Source organism: Candida theae (assembly GCF_024610275.1).
Source record: "Candida theae strain CBS 12239 chromosome Unknown scaffold3, whole genome shotgun sequence".
Classification (NCBI taxonomy): domain Eukaryota; kingdom Fungi; phylum Ascomycota; class Pichiomycetes; order Serinales; family Debaryomycetaceae; genus Lodderomyces; species Lodderomyces theae.
The window spans coordinates 1-15,715 of NW_026261437.1; the positions used below are offsets into that span (position 1 = coordinate 1).

At 40.2% G+C, this 15,715-nt stretch overlaps 10 protein-coding genes across 10 annotated transcripts; 6 read left to right on the forward strand and 4 right to left on the reverse strand. All coding sequences in view use genetic code 12, as the record gives it.

Annotated features, from left to right (window-relative positions):
- Positions 1-420: 420 nt before the first annotated feature.
- RAC1 (Rho family GTPase) lies at positions 421-1,182 on the forward strand (the record flags this gene model as incomplete). Its single annotated transcript, XM_051752084.1, has 1 exon — positions 421-1,182. The coding sequence occupies one exon, from the start codon at positions 421-423 to the stop codon at positions 1,180-1,182; it is 762 nt and encodes a 253-aa protein (XP_051608566.1).
- A 93-nt stretch (positions 1,183-1,275) lies between these two features.
- On the reverse strand, positions 1,276-1,932 carry NOP6 (Nop6p; the record flags this gene model as incomplete). The annotated part of the gene is made up of 1 exon (XM_051752085.1): positions 1,276-1,932. One exon carries the CDS (start codon positions 1,930-1,932, stop codon positions 1,276-1,278), a length of 657 nt encoding a protein of 218 aa, XP_051608567.1.
- A 900-nt stretch (positions 1,933-2,832) lies between these two features.
- KGF57_002741 (cytochrome P450) lies at positions 2,833-4,295 on the forward strand (the record flags this gene model as incomplete). Its single annotated transcript, XM_051752086.1, has 2 exons — positions 2,833-2,860; positions 2,923-4,295. 2 exons carry the CDS (start codon positions 2,833-2,835, stop codon positions 4,293-4,295), a joined length of 1,401 nt encoding a protein of 466 aa, XP_051608568.1.
- A 368-nt stretch (positions 4,296-4,663) lies between these two features.
- Positions 4,664-5,098, forward strand: KGF57_002742 (uncharacterized protein; the record flags this gene model as incomplete). The annotated part of the gene is made up of 1 exon (XM_051752087.1): positions 4,664-5,098. One exon carries the CDS (start codon positions 4,664-4,666, stop codon positions 5,096-5,098), a length of 435 nt encoding a protein of 144 aa, XP_051608569.1.
- A 78-nt stretch (positions 5,099-5,176) lies between these two features.
- On the reverse strand, positions 5,177-6,784 carry KGF57_002743 (IPI3; the record flags this gene model as incomplete). The annotated part of the gene is made up of 1 exon (XM_051752088.1): positions 5,177-6,784. The coding sequence occupies one exon, from the start codon at positions 6,782-6,784 to the stop codon at positions 5,177-5,179; it is 1,608 nt and encodes a 535-aa protein (XP_051608570.1).
- Positions 6,785-6,986: 202 nt separating this feature from the next.
- KGF57_002744 (putative oxidoreductase) lies at positions 6,987-8,393 on the forward strand (the record flags this gene model as incomplete). The annotated part of the gene is made up of 1 exon (XM_051752089.1): positions 6,987-8,393. One exon carries the CDS (start codon positions 6,987-6,989, stop codon positions 8,391-8,393), a length of 1,407 nt encoding a protein of 468 aa, XP_051608571.1.
- A 1,201-nt stretch (positions 8,394-9,594) lies between these two features.
- Positions 9,595-12,186, forward strand: NPR1 (serine/threonine protein kinase; the record flags this gene model as incomplete). The annotated part of the gene is made up of 1 exon (XM_051752090.1): positions 9,595-12,186. The coding sequence occupies one exon, from the start codon at positions 9,595-9,597 to the stop codon at positions 12,184-12,186; it is 2,592 nt and encodes an 863-aa protein (XP_051608572.1).
- A 209-nt stretch (positions 12,187-12,395) lies between these two features.
- On the reverse strand, positions 12,396-12,827 carry MRPL19 (mitochondrial 54S ribosomal protein uL11m; the record flags this gene model as incomplete). Its single annotated transcript, XM_051752091.1, has 1 exon — positions 12,396-12,827. One exon carries the CDS (start codon positions 12,825-12,827, stop codon positions 12,396-12,398), a length of 432 nt encoding a protein of 143 aa, XP_051608573.1.
- Positions 12,828-13,047: 220 nt separating this feature from the next.
- KGF57_002747 (decapping nuclease) lies at positions 13,048-14,238 on the forward strand (the record flags this gene model as incomplete). The annotated part of the gene is made up of 1 exon (XM_051752092.1): positions 13,048-14,238. One exon carries the CDS (start codon positions 13,048-13,050, stop codon positions 14,236-14,238), a length of 1,191 nt encoding a protein of 396 aa, XP_051608574.1.
- Positions 14,239-14,307: 69 nt separating this feature from the next.
- KGF57_002748 (uncharacterized protein) lies at positions 14,308-14,781 on the reverse strand (the record flags this gene model as incomplete). Its single annotated transcript, XM_051752094.1, has 1 exon — positions 14,308-14,781. One exon carries the CDS (start codon positions 14,779-14,781, stop codon positions 14,308-14,310), a length of 474 nt encoding a protein of 157 aa, XP_051608575.1.
- Positions 14,782-15,715: the final 934 nt, after the last annotated feature.

Genomic DNA, 15,715 nt, shown 5'->3' on the forward strand with positions numbered 1-15,715 from the left:
AAAAAAAAAAAACAAAAAAAAAAAAAAAAAAAAAAAAAAAAAAAAAAAAAAAAAAAAAAAAAAAAAAAGAAAAAAAGGCAAAATCAGACCAGAGAGGAAAGATATACATAAACTGCATCCACAGTATACCTTGGTCAAACATCTCAACGTAGCAATACATTAAGCTCAAGTCATCAACACCAAAATCTATACATAATTCTTCCTTTATCAAATAATACCACACCTAGATTGACAGAACCAGCCGTCGGTATTGTTATTGTGTTTTAGAGAGAAAGAAGAAAAAAAAAATAATAAAAAAATTAAAAACTCAAAGTTGTGTGTTTCTTTATCATCATCATCATCATCATCATCATCGTCAGCAACAGACCCAGGTCACATTTAACATAACCACGGAATCACACCACACACTATAACCCACAAATGAGGAGCATCAAGTCAGTTGTAGTAGGGGATGGAGGAGTAGGTAAAACCTGCCTTTTAATATCATACACCACAAACACATTTCCTGATGATTACATTCCAACAGTATTTGACAACTACTCGGCATCAGTATTGATTGATGGTGAACCCATTAAGTTGGGCTTATGGGATACAGCAGGCCAGTCTGAGTACGATAGATTGAGACCATTATCTTATCCACAAACTGAAATTTTCTTGTGTTGTTTTTCAGTAGTGAGTCCTGATTCATTCGAAAATATCAAGTTGAAATGGATACCCGAGATCCATCATCATTGTCCAAAGGATATATTGATATTGCTTATTGGCACAAAGACAGATTTGCGAGATGATCCTCATGTATTGGACGAATTGAGTGCCAAAGGTTTGAAACCAGTAACTGAAGACCAAGGTATCAAGTTGGCTAAAGATATCGGCGCTGTCAAGTATATGGAATGCTCTGCAGCCACGCAAAACGGTGTTAAAGAGATATTTGATTTTGCTATACGAGCAGTATTGGATCCCCCAACAGACTCCAATAATAAGGATTACTTCAGCACCAACAGTATTAGTGGGTCCACCTTAAATAATGGGTCTGAGAAGGACAACTCAGGTAAGGGATTTTCACAGCGTAAGTTTACTGGTGGAAGTGGAAATGGCAATTCCGGCAGTGGCGGGGCTGGCGCAAGTAATTCACAAGGAAAGAGAAGGAAAATTAAGAAGGCAAAGAAGTGTACGATATTGTAAGAACATTGTAATTTATTTTTAATAGATGCACAAGGACATTTGTTTTAAAAGTTGCAGGCACCATAGCGGTTTTCAACCTTTCAGTGTTTCATTTTACTGCATCAAAGCAGCTCTGGAAGGATGGACACCGTTCAAGTCACTACTCGAAGTTTTACTACTCTTTTTCTTTTTATCCTCCGCTATCCTCTTCTTCTGTCTCTCATCCTTCTTTTCATTCTTTTCCTTCAACTTCTGTAACCTAGCTTCTGAATTACCCCCACCACCGACAGTCAATTCAACATTGATTCTTCTAGTCCTCAACTCCAGATGATGCATACGCAAAGCCAATTCCATCTTGCTTTGAATTTCCTGTGTGTCATTATCAAATTCTAAAAATGCAATACCCTTTTCCGGACGTACTCTTATCCTATCTGGGGAACTATTGTGGAAATGGGCAATCAATTCAGCTTGTTTTATATCGTGAGGTAAATTACCCACAAATAAGATGAATCGAGGTCCTTTTCCGTCATTTACACCTTTGCCCTTTTTACCTCTTCTGGTTTTCCTCTTCTTCTTCGGTTGCTCTTCGCTAGATGTGGTGTCACCGGTGGTAGTGGTGGTGGTGGTGGTTGTTGCTTCTTGCTCCTCTTGTTCAAGTTTTCGTTTCTTGGATTCTTCTTTTGATTGCTTATCTGCTTCTCTCTCTTCTTTTGATTTACGGAATTGAAGCGATTTCTTTTCCTTCTTTGACAACTTTTTTGCGTCGGACATTCGTGTGGAGCTTTGGAAATACGTTGGATACGAGATCGTGATGAGAGATGGTGATGTTTTGCTGAAAAGAAAAATTTGTGCGCTTTGATAGGAGATGATCTTACACAAATTTGCATTCAATCAGAACATTTCAAACAGGGTCAGAACGGCCATTATATGTTGTGAGAAGCGCAAATTGGAATGGGAGTACTGAAGCTCGTGATGGTTACTGTATCGATCAAATCAGGGGGTTATGGGTTGCTTGCTCTTCTTGTTGTTCAAGAGTTTATGCAATTTTAGGTAAATTTTCAGCCATACCTCAGCAGCCAACTCATTCAATAAGGTTCTCTATCTATGGAGAAGTAAGGAAGGGAGTCAGCAACATACAACAGTTTAGAACACTAAGCCAATATCAGATATAGTATTTATTGATCTTAGTTTCAACGACATCGTGAAGTTTTGCAACCAAACTTGATCACGGAGAGGTCTATTTGGGTTGTGCAGAGAGAGTAACAATCCTCATCTTCCAGCTAGTAAGAAGGACTCGTGTTCAAACTACCCACTGCTCGCTTTATGAAGTTGCTTATAATAATATCTTCTTGAAACTTGTAGTCTAACCGCTTACGTAATTGCTTCCTAGATAAAAGACGGAGTTAAAAACAAAAAACAAAATGAGGGGTGCATGAAAGAGCGAGATGTACAAACGTTTGTTCCATAGGAAGGATAAAGGACACTTTGCCATTGGCACAACCCGCTCAATGTTATCCGCATGGGGTGGACTCCATTGAGTTTAAATAAGACAAGGAGAAGGGCAATCATCTTAATCTGTGTGGCAATTCTGGCTCTCCATTACAGTTACCATGAATTATGCCCTTTACTTGGCTCTAATCTCCATTTACATCATTTACAAAGTAATTGATCATGTCCAATTCAACAGAAAAGCACAAAAGTATGGATGCAAACCAGTCAAACAAGTCCCCAGACAGTCACTCTTGGGCTGGTTAAATTTAGAATTCATCTTGAACCTTAAACTGAATCACGAACGTGGTTTGGCTCATGAGGCTTTGGATGAAGTATTTCGAAAATTGGATACTTCTACGTTTGGCACGTCCGTGGGACCAGAACCCAATGTATTTACAGTTGAGCCTGAAAGTGTTCGTCACATGCAGTCAGCATCTCAAACTTCTGACTTTAATATGGGTGTGAGATTAAAAGTGTTTTCCACATTGTTGGGAGATGGGATTTTCTCAAGTGAGGGGTCTAGTTGGAAGCATTCACGGATTATGCTTCGGCCATTTTTCTCCAGGGAGAACATCAAGCAAATTCATGCGATGGAGCCATTTACTCAAAGCGTTATCAAGGCTATAAAACAGGCTCCGCAAATGACGCTTGATATGCAAGAGATTTTCCAAAATTTTACAATGGACTACACAACGCATCTCCTACTTGGAGAAAGTTGTGATTGTTTGAAAACATACCTTGGGGAACCTACTTCTGGCTCGATTGCGAATGATATGAAGTTGGACTTTGCTCCAAGTTTCGATAAAGGGACAGAGTATGCGTTGCGGAGACTAGTTATGGGCTCATTCCATTGGCTTTATCAACCAAGGCAAATGTTTGTTGAAATTAAGAAGCAGCATGATTTTGTGGATTATTACGTACAAAAGGCATTAAAGATGAATTCACAAGATTTGGAAAAACTGTCGGATGATGGTACGTTTTTCCTTTACGACCTTGCTCAGAAGACAAGGGACCCGAAAGTGCTTCGTGACGAAATATTGAGTATTATTGTTGCTGGAAGAAGTACGACTGGTTCATTGATGACGTTTCTATTTTATGAATTGGGCCGTCACCCAAAGGTATTCACGAGATTGAGAGATATAATCAGAGTACAATTTCCCGATGTCGCGTCGATTGCTCTCGAATCAATACAAGGATGTGAATACTTACGATGGTGTTTGAATGAAACTTTGAGATATGACCCACCAGTGCCCTTTAACTCAAGAACAACAACTCAAGATACGGTTTTACCCAAGGGAGGAGGCGACGATAATCAATCACCAATGTTGGTAAAAAGGGGAACCAAAATCGTTTACCCTTTATGGACTGCAAACAGAATGGAGAAATATTTTGGTAAGGACACCAATTCATTTAACCCTGATAGATGGGGTAGTTTGCCTGCTAATGGAGGTACGGTCTTCATGCCATTTGGGGCTGGGCCCCGGAACTGCTTGGGTCAGCAGTTGGCTTTACTCGAAACTAGTTATGTGACGATTCGATTGTTGCAGACATTTGATTCAATCAAGTCTAGCCACAAGGAAGCTAGAAAAAAATCGTCGGCAATAATGGTGATGATGGATGGGTGCAAGTTGACTTTTGGTTGAGAGACTACAAACAGAATGGAGAACTCTTTTTAATCTAAAGTTTGACATTGATTATTTCTAGCCAGTTTGATTTTGAGAGATATTTGTTTTGGATTTTTTTTATTTTTTGTAAATGTCCTTGTAGCAGCACTGTTAAGCGCTTTAGTAGCAGCGTATAATTCAGCTCTTGTCCAGTGGAAACTTGATAGATCGCCAAGAAAGTAATACGTTATCGAAGGGAATCTGATTTTGTTACTGGTACAAACAAAACAATATTGTGTTATCTCCGACTGATGACTGAAATACTAGATCCGAAATGTAAACAAAAAAGAAATTATCCTTTGCATGGCTAACCACTATTCATTCACATAGTTTACAAGGTGTGCATCATGTGTGCCTCTGAATCAGAACGAGATCAAAACAATCAACAGCGGCGCAGTCTCTCTCCTCTGCGGGAGTCTTCAACGCCAAAAGACTCTTCTCCAGCTACCCACAACTCTTCCCATTATCATGAAGAGGACAGTCTTCATGATCATCATGATCACAATCAAGACCTCAAAGATTACACTTCAGCGAAGGACTCAAACTCTATCCGGAGCGAGCGAGCACTTGGTAACAGCAGTGCGCACCAGCACGCCGACATCATGGCAACGTCAAGTCCACGTGGTCGAGAACAAAGTGAAGAAGTGGAAGAGCGAGGAAGAAGCAGACTGCGTGAGGATAACTTGGACATTACTGACGACAGCTTTGACGATATAAGTCTAATGGGTTTCAAAACTGGGTCCAAGCATGATAGTCCAGTAAAGATGAAGAAAGTTAGATGAATGAAACCTACAGAAAGCTTTGCTTTTGTCGATTATTTGGTCTATAAGTCAAAGGATACTAAATAAAGATGCATACCCTCATTTGTCGTCAAGAAGTTTGGCATGCTCTTTGATGAGTTGCTCATATTTGCTTCTCAAGTCGGTATACGCTTCAGAAACTTTTTTCAACTTCAATTCCAAATCTGTATTATTACTTGCTAAGTTAACTTTGTCAGTGTTGTCCTTGTTTTTGTTGCCAATTGTTTTCACGGTTGAGTCGATATCCGATAAGTTTCTAAATTGCAATTCTTCAATTCGTTTCCTTTCCAACCACGAGCTAAATCCGTGGTCACTTTCATCATCGTAATCATCAATATCATCGCCGCCATTCTCGCCATTGTTAAGAATAATTCTTTCAGGGATATCCATAAACAAAGTGTGATGAACTGGATCACTACTCGCTAGCACACGTTTCAAAGTGGGAACCATACGATGTTTCTTATCGGACCTGATGGAATTTTGCGTCACATCCAATGTTTTAGACAGTATCGTTTCCAAATGAATATACGCAATTGGGAAATTCAAACTAGGGAAGCCCTTAATTGTTTGTTTTGTAACAATATCGGCAACGTAGATTTGACCCTTTGAATCTCCAGATATCAAACTGGTTCCATCCATTGACACACAAATCTGCAATACCGACGACGATGAGTCTGCGTGCTGAACAAATGTGTTTGACAAATTGGGGTCTTGTGGGTCGATGGTTATGATTTTATTCATCCCTCCAACACCTTCGAGAACAGAAGTGTGGGAGTTGAACTTGTATAGTGGAATCATTTTGATTTGCCCATTGGATAATCCAACGTAAATTGCTCTGTTTGCAGGATCAAGACTCAAACATTCAGCTGAATGTGGCAAGATAAAAGTAGTCAATTGGCTCTTCGTCATAACGTCAAATATTCTCACCGTACCATCTTTAGAACTTGTGTACAACTTCAAGTCGTTAATGACTCCAGTTGGGTTCAACGTTATATCTGTTATGGACAAGGTGTTTTCCGCGATAGCCCAATATGGTTTAACCAACCGTAAATTGTCTTGACCTTGTTCGTCTCCACCTCCCTTGTTACCACTACCACTACCACCATATATGGATATCAAATCAGCCAAGTTCCAGACTAGGACTCTCGCATCGTCACCACCAGTAACCAAAAATGTTTTACAACTACTTGACTTGATAACTGATATTCCTTGATAATGTGCCTCTTTGACACAAAGCAAGTCACCAGATGATAGTTCCCAAATGTACAATTTACCCAGCTTTGAACCGCCGCAAATCAACCACGGTACTCTAAATGTTGGCTTTTGGTGAAGAATTTGAGCACCATGTTCATCTGTTTTGGTGTCAATGTGAGGATGATGAACAATGTGTAAAGTGGTTAATGCTTCAGGAACGGGTATTCGTTGATCTATACCTTCTTTCCCATAAGAGTACACATTTATCAATGCTTTTTTCGAATCGCATGTGAATATACGTTCTCCGGGGCCTATTCCAGTGATGCATGCCCCATTAAGTGGTGATGAAGCGTGTCTATATGATTGATATTGTTTGGAGGAATGAATTGACGAAGTATACGCAAATGACTCAGCTGCTGACTTTTTAGCGTCAGTGAGATCTCCTTGGGAAATGTAGAATAGTGCCTCGTCCATCGTTGGATAATAATGTACACAACGTGTGAGGAAGATACTCTAGTTGTGTAAGTTGATAGAAAGTTTTTTGTTTTTTTTGCAATTGATGCGATGCCACTCATTTCTCGGATGCGTCTATCAAGTTTTCATTTTATTTTTTGTTTTTTTCTTCACGTAGAACCTTGTTACCACTAAAATTCAACTTCTTCTACTAGCCCATATTATGCCAGTTGAATTCTTAGCTAGTGTTCTTTTTGATGGGCCACAGGTTATACCTTATTGGGAGCAAATAAAACAATATGGGCCTACACTAATACCCATTGCCACCACTGTCGCTTTAGGAAAATACTATTTCCGCGGAGCAACCAATACATGGGAACGCGATTTGCATGGGAAAGTATACATGATTACTGGTGGTACGTCTGGTATTGGTGCAGTGATTGCGCATGAGTTGGCTATGAAAGGTGCACAACTAATTATTCTTACCAGAAGAACTGATGATCTGTGGGTGGCGGAATATATTGATGATTTGCGTGATCAAACTTCCAACCCATTGATTTACGCCGAGCAGTGTGATTTAAACTCACTTTACTCGGTTAGAAAATTTGCAACTAAATGGTTGGATAACGCAACACCTAGACGATTGGATGGTGTTATTTGCTGTGCAGCTGAAGCCATTCCTAGAAATATTCCTCGTCAAATCACTGTTGATGGAGTTGAAAAACAAATGGGAATCAACTATTTAGGCCATTTCCATCTACTCACTCTATTAGAACCAAGCTTGAAACTGCAACCTCCTGATAGAGATGTGCGAGTATTGATTGCCACTTGTTCATCACAAAGCTTGGGAGAGATTGATTTACAGGATTTGTTGTGGGAGCAGAAACAATATCCCACAAGTCAGCCATGGAAGGTTTACGGTAGCTCGAAATTACTATTGGGTGTCTTTGCGAAGCAGTATCAAAAGCGATTGATGGAGTATGAACGTAAGGATAAAGCACCATGCAATATCCGTATAAATTTGGTAAATCCTGGGTTAGTGAGAACTCCATCGACAAGGAGATTCATTTCAATGGGAACAATCTGGGGATTGTTGCTTTACTTGATCACCTTCCCCGTTTGGTGGTTGTTTTTGAAAAGTGTCTATCAAGGAGCGCAAACTTTTTACTTTGGATTATATGCACCTGTGTTGATGAAGATGGAAGGAGGGTGCTTGTTGCAAGAGTGTAAAATCATGACTAAAATTAGAAAAGAAATAGATGACAAAGAGTTGCAGGAAAAAGTATATCACAATACTACTGAATTGATTAAGAAGCTCGAAGTGCAGTCTGCAATTGAACGTAAAAAGAATAAGACCGAAGAAGAGATCCAACAGGAGAAAGAGGCAGAGTTGAAAAGGAAAAGGGATGTCAATATCCAACCCAAGACTACTGAAGAACTAAATCAGAAATTGAATACCTTGAGAAGTCAAATTGGTATTGGAGGTGGGTCTTCTGTTAGTAACAACGAAAATGGGATGCCTTTGTTTCCAGAAGAGTCTGATTTGGAAAACTTGAAAAACAACAGCAGCAGTAAGAATAGAACTGATGGTAAGAAGTCACTGAAGAAGAAAAGTAAAGGAAAGAAGTAGAGGACTGTGCGTATTTTTTTATAGATTGAAAGCAGGCGGAAGTTCGAAGGTGTTGACCTCACCAAAGTGCGCAATCTGTAGCAACCCACCACAGTGGTGGATCTAAAGTACAACTCAGTTGAGTTAATCGTACCTACTTCTCAGTTAATGTGAGTGCCTGGAAATACAAAAGATATTTGATCACCAGAGAGTCTACATTCCCTCTCGCACGTGTATGTATATATATATATATGTGTGTGTGTGTGTGTGTGTGTAATCAAAAACTGTGACGGCTCACCCAATTTTGATATGCCGGCTCCTGGGACTGATATATTTCTTTGTGAGGTTTTTATTTTTGTACAATATTTCTCGTATCACCAACAAATCAGATGTTGTATCACTATCTGTGCATGGATTAAATTGGTGCCTACAATCTGCGAGGCAAAGGTGCACGCACCCTCTTTTCCTTGAATTGCTACTGACTACTGTGAGCTCTTATCTTAACTGGTGGATATTGTTAATGCAATCTCGATACTGTCTATTTTAAGGTTTTGTTGTAGTTTTTAATTATCGAGGTAATTATTTGAGTTCCGATGTAGCCGAGTATCCAATCATGCTGGTCGCATATGTAAAAGAGTCATCTCCTTGAAAGTTATCTTGACGATGGTAAAGTCTTGATCTCTACAAAACTCTACTGTGTGGCACTTTACTCCTTTTGAAGAAAGTCTAGAAATGCCGTGTTTTGCCGATTCCCCTCCTCTTATTCTGTCCCTCCACATGTTGGGCATGGGCATCAACTATCTTTTTGTGGCGCTAACACCTCGAATACTTACAAAGAATTAACCTGACTGACAGCAGGTTGATTTGTTGCTTATACTGGAAGTCCTAGCAACAGTTAACATCTGATGTCATCTACTGGCAACCTTTAAACAAATGTATACGGAGTTGTTTGGACTTCGGGCGCTTAATAGGCTTTTGGGGAAAACGCCGAGTATTGTGACAATCACTTTTTAATTTCTTTTTTTTTTTTTTTGTTTTCAATTTTCGTTTTTTGCTCTATCAATCAATCAATTAATTCATCGTTTATTCAGTTATTCAGTCATTCGATCAATCAACGAATATCATCAACTCAACTATTCATCTTCAATTCATATATTTATTCAATAACAGAAACACTAGTGCTTGTTCTAGACAGAAAGTTCAAGCTAAAGATTAGGAAAGCATGGCCCAACAACATACAGAACAGCTGGATTCTCAGCAACAAAAGCCAGTGTCTTCATTGACCAAACTTTTAAATGAATCGTCGACGTCGGTATCGCAACCAAAGCAGCAGCAGCAGCAGCAACAGCAACAACAGCAACAAGGGGAGCGAACTGAAACACCAGCATCAGGTAGTAATAGATCCTCACTGAATGAAAACGGCTCTGCGTCGGAGCTCAACTTTGGAAAAAAGCCTATACCTCAGCCCATTACTACATCAGGGTTGGCCGTTGAACCACAAGTTATTAATGGGTTTGAACCATCACCAAATACTCAGTTTCCACATGTCCAGCTGTCATTTACTCCAACATCTCCCTTCACTAGACAGTCAGCCAGCTCGTTTTCCAGTCAAGTGGTTTCACAATCGCCGAGGAACTTTTCCAGTCCCAGGTACTTGCGCAACAACTCCATCAGCCATTCATCTTTTAGTGCAGGTGGTGGTGGGTTAGGCGGAGCTGAAAGTCTATCTTCCTCGATACCGTATTGCGCACCAGGTGGAAGACCTGGTAATACTGCTGCATCGGCTAATGGAACCGGTGCAGCAAATGCATCATCATCTTTGTCACAACGAGAGGCTATTTATGCTGATGATGCAAGCTTAAACTCGTCAGCGTCCTCATCTTCGCATATACCCAATATACCTAATGGGCAATTCATCAACTCCATACATATTCAATCGCCACAAGTGAATGCATCGAGTATAGATTCGCGATTTGTTGTTTCAAAACAACGTATTGCTCAGGCACAAGCAGCTCAACAAGCACAGCTAGTGGGAAGTGCATCGCAACGCTCTGGTTCCCAATCTGGCTTGTCTTCGTTCTTTTCTTCAAAGAGCAAGCCATCAAAAAGGGATTCGTCATCAACGGACTTAGGATCATTCTACAACAATGCTGCTTCCACTTCGTTCCAAGACAATAATGAAATCTCTGGATCACCTGCAAGTTACTCCTCATCAGAATCAATCTTGACTGCCCCAAACTACAACGGAAACCCACCAACAAGGCATAACTCAATGTCCAACTTGAAGAGGTTTTTCAAGAAATCCACTCCGAGTGCACAGCAATCACCAGCAACTTCAAATTTGTCTTCGTCATTGCGATCCAATAATGGAATCAGTATCCCCGCTGCAAACGCTGTCAATATACCTTCTTCATCAATCCCCAACAACAACTCATCTTTTCCCAACAATTCATCGTTTACAGCCACTCCTTCCAACGCGTCAATTACAAACTCACCAGGAGGAGGCTCCTCAATCTCCATCAGTCGCTCCTCTACTTTGCTGAATAAAATCAAGTACCAAGAACGCCGCCAATCAGTGCTGCAGGTTATTAATCCAGCAGCACAGCAATTGCCATTTCTGAAAAGGTACGGCAAATGGGAAGAAAGCTTGGGGGCAGGTGCTGGAGGTGCAGTCAAGTTAGTCAAGAGATTAAGCGACAACAAAACATTTGCCGTTAAAGAATTTAGAGCCAAGTACCAAAGCGAAAGTAAACGAGACTATGCTAAAAAGATTACTGGAGAATATTGTGTTGGGTCAACTTTGAAACATCCGAATATCATAGAAACTATCGAAATTTGTTACGAAAATGACCGGATTTTGCAAGTTATGGAGTATTGCGACTACGATTTATTTGCCATTGTCATGTCAAACAAGATGTCGCGAGAAGAAATCAATTGTTGTTTCAAACAAGTCTTGTCTGGAGTTCACTACTTGCATTCAATAGGATTAGCTCATCGTGATTTGAAATTGGATAACTGTGTCATTGACGCAAGAGGTATCGTCAAGATTATCGACTTTGGATCAGCGGTTGTTTTCTCGTATCCCTTCTCCAAAACATTGATTGAAGCACAAGGCATTGTTGGATCAGATCCATACTTGGCTCCTGAAGTTTGTGTTTTCAACAAGTATGATCCTCGTCCGGTTGATGTTTGGTCGGTGGCTATGATTTATTGTTGTATGATGTTGAAGAAGTTTCCGTGGAAAGTGCCCAAATTATCCGACTCCAGCTTTAAATTGTTTGCCACGCGAGGTGAATTTGTTCCGATTTCAGAAATGTTGAAACGGACACCACAAGATGTGCAGAATTTGACCAGTGGTGGATCATCTGGAGCATTGAGCAATTTGGGCGATATTAGCGAGGCATTGGAGGAGGATATATCGCAAATGTCGATCCCAAGACAAGGACAAGGACAAGGACAAGGTGGCCAACAAAAGCCACCAAAGCCACAAGAGGGTACGAAGCGCGATGCGCCAAATGGCGGGGCAAAAGACCATACATCTAGTGATACCGGTGCCGACAGATTACTCCTTGCCTTGCCAGAAGATTGTCGTCGTTTGATAGGGCGTATGGTCGAGTTGGCGCCCGCGTGTAGGATCACTATTGATGAAGTGTTTGAGGATGACTGGTTGAAGTCAGTGAATATGTGCTCAGTGGAAGAGACTGAACCCGGTAGTGGTGTGTACGAAGTTCTCAAGTGTGATGACCATGAGCATACACAAGTTGACCAGTCAAAGGCACATATTGCTGCATTTGAAAAGAATAAAAAGAGATAAAGTGGTTGGTGTGGTGCATGGACTATGTATGTACTATTTTTACATCTGTTGTGATGAATATACAAAGAGCAAATGGTTGAATTGAATTGTCGTAGAATAGATGCATCGGGTGCAGATCCGGTGTGTATACTGAGGCTACACACTCACGTCTCCATCCTAGTAACAGATTACTATTGTTTATTTACATGACATACACAAACCCATTTCCATCATGGCACAACTTCAATACCAACCACATTAGCCGTACTTATGATACTCCCCACAATAGCCTTCAAATCCAAATCCTTATGTCGATCATCAGTTTGCTTTATCTTTGCAATTTCCCAAACATGTTTCAAACTTATTTTACCAACAACTTCACTTCCAGCTTTACCACTTCCCTTTTCCACTTGAGCAGCCTTCATCAAAAGCCACGATGTCGGTGGTGACTTGATCTCAAACTGGAACGTTCTATCGGGTTTGACTTTAACTAGGCATGGTATTGGAGTCCCTGGTTCGTAGTGGGCGGTACGAGCATTAAACTCTTTACAGAAATCAATAGCTTTGACTCCCTTGGAACCAAGTGCTGGACCCACTGGTGGTGCTGGAGCCGCCTTTCCAGCATCCACCACTAGCCTGACCATTGCTGCTTTCGTTGCCATTGTCTGTGAATATAGCTTTTCCAGAAGATATAATCTACTCCTTTTGGGTGAAAATTTCTATCAACAAATTTTTTTTATATTTTTATTTTTTATTTTTTTTTATGTTCTTTTTTCTCTGAAGTTACTTTGTGTGAAGGGAGAGGGATGGAGATGAAATCTCAGCTCAACTGGCTTAGCAAAACGTTCATTCCGAAACCACAACTGCATCACGTTATTTAGCATGGGCAAGACGTTGCCTATAACATCCCGAGCCAAAACCACAGCTCTAAAACAGCCAAAGGAGCTATTCACATACACAAGAGACATTGAAGGTGAATATCATTACAATGCCAACCAGTCTCATGATCATCTCCCATATTTTTACTTACCTGATAGCAAAGTGGACAACAGGATAGATTTGCAACTGGGGTTCAAAAATTTCAAGAAAATCTCAGAGGAAGCCAACATGTCCGATTTCGAGCCTTTACTCAATGCCATCATGCAATATGAGCGTGATGAAGTTGAAGATAAAGTCGAAGGAGATATAATCACATTCAGAGGAATCATGACGAGATTGATGTCGATACCGTATAGTCCTGCCGATGCTTTGGATTTAGTGATTGTCCCATTTGATGGACAATTGTTTATCAATTTCAATACTGAAGTTGAACTAAAACGACGTAAAGAACAAGATGACAGGACTAGACAAACTTCACCAAGGGAGAAGTATGAGTACATCAAGAAATGTGAATATAGCGGGTACAAATTCGAAACTATTGCCACTATTCCACAGCCTTGGAAAGATGTTCTGAGGAAATATATTGATTCACGCCACAAGAAGCCAGTCAACAACTATGAACAATTTTTGTCGGTGATCAAGACAGGTATAGGACCAGTCAAGTTGGTGTTGGCCGGGGAGGTTGATTGTTGTTGGGATTACGTGCCAGAAAGGACTTCCAATTCGTTACTGCATTATGTTGAATTGAAAACTAGTAAAGTAATCGATTCCAATAACCAATTACTCAATTTCGAGAAAAAGTTATTCAAGACTTGGTGTCAATGTTTTCTAATGGGGGTGGGGAAAGTAGTTTATGGCTTTAGGGATGACCAGTTTGTTTTAAGGAATGTGGAAATATATCAAACTGAAGAAATACCCGTTTTGATAAAGGAGAATCCATTGAATAGTTTAAAACAGAATCAGGCTACTAAAGTCAATTGTACCAGTGCGTTGAAGTGGTATGGAGCTGTTGTTGAATGGTTAAATGGCGCGATTGACAAGAATGATGAACTGATTAGTTACAATTTAAAATATGATCCTGTTAAAAAAATTTTAAGTTTGAGTGAAACAAGTCAAGAATTCAATGGAAGATTGAGAAATGGGGGGTTATTAGTGGAAGAGTTTAAGAAATGGAGGGATGAAAAGAAGAAATAGTGGTTTGTCGTGTATACATTGTACTGATTCTAAACAAAACGTCAGAAGCGACTAATGTAGTAGTCATTTTTAATAGATCATTTGTTTGGGATCCCATTTTTCATTTTGAATGAACTCAATCAAAGACTTGCTCCCCGTTTGCAACAACGGATGACCACTCACAATAGTTAAAAACCTCTCCAAACCTTGTCTTCGCTTTTCGATATTCAATTCATTAAATTTATTGCTATTCAACAAAATCTTGCCCGGTAAAGGAGGTATCACGACCCTAGTCGTTTCTTCTTCCAAAATCTTTCTAAACGCAAGAAAATCACTATACCGTCTTCTTATCCGACTCGACCGTTTCTTGAATGCTGGGATATTGGTTCGACAAATGATTTCGTAGTCGGTGTATTGATTGTTACCGTATCCGTGAGTTATTGGGTTGCGAACTTCGATTTCGAGAAAGTCTTCGGGCTCGCCGTATATTTCGGTAAAGGATTGCGATTTGTTCTTGGGCGTAGTGTTGATAATGTCACTTATGGGTTGAAACTGTTTCGACATGGAGATTGGGGGAAATAGATAACAAAATTTGGTAATTTTGAGGGGGAGAAGGGGGAAGGGGGGTGGGGTGGGAAAAAAAGGGCTTGTTTTATGCAGAACAGGTATATGTGTCTGGTTCGTGCGTAGATAGTGAGATGTAGGAAGTCTGTCCTATATAGATATACAATGGTGCGTTTGTAGAGGTTTCTTTGAACAACATTTTGCGCCTTACGATAAAGATTGGCGCTACCGACCACTCACAATTCACACTGACTACGCCATGTTATGCAGGGATGAACTTGAGCCACTCTATAGCCAACCGTATAGCATCCTGAAAAAGTACAGAGTTGCTGCTTAGCTTGTTTGTTGGATAAAGGTATCTTTCTGGCAAAATCTTGTGGCGCATTTTTTGTTAAATTTGCCCTGAAGATGGGTAAAATAACGCAGAGAAACTACACCTCGGCCGAAATTAAACTGCTACTTCTCTGCATCTCTAAGAAGAGCTCTACTGGCGGTTTGGAATAGTCAAATGCTTGTTGTGTATATATTAGAATGAAAAATTACTTCCAATAAAAGTCAGCCACCTTCAATAGTTGCTCAATAAAACAACCCTCTGTTTCCAGGAGCATCGTCGATCTTATTACTAACCCAGACCCAAACATGAGGCCATCCGAAAAAGCAAGCAATTCCTCCAAACCACATAACAACGTCGGGTATTCTTCTGAGAAAGTATTTGTATTGTGGTGTAACTTTGATGGCTCTTTGTGAAGCCAACCTGGTGATTGACGGATGCATATTAGATGGTATTTAGTGGATTAGTGTTTTTGTTTAACTGAGTGTTGGGGAAGAAGAATTGGAAAGAAGGACAGGAGCCGGCAAAGACATATATATATATGCATGCAAGATGCAAGATGCTAGTTGCAAGTTGCTAGTTGCAGAGGATTAAGAAATCAAA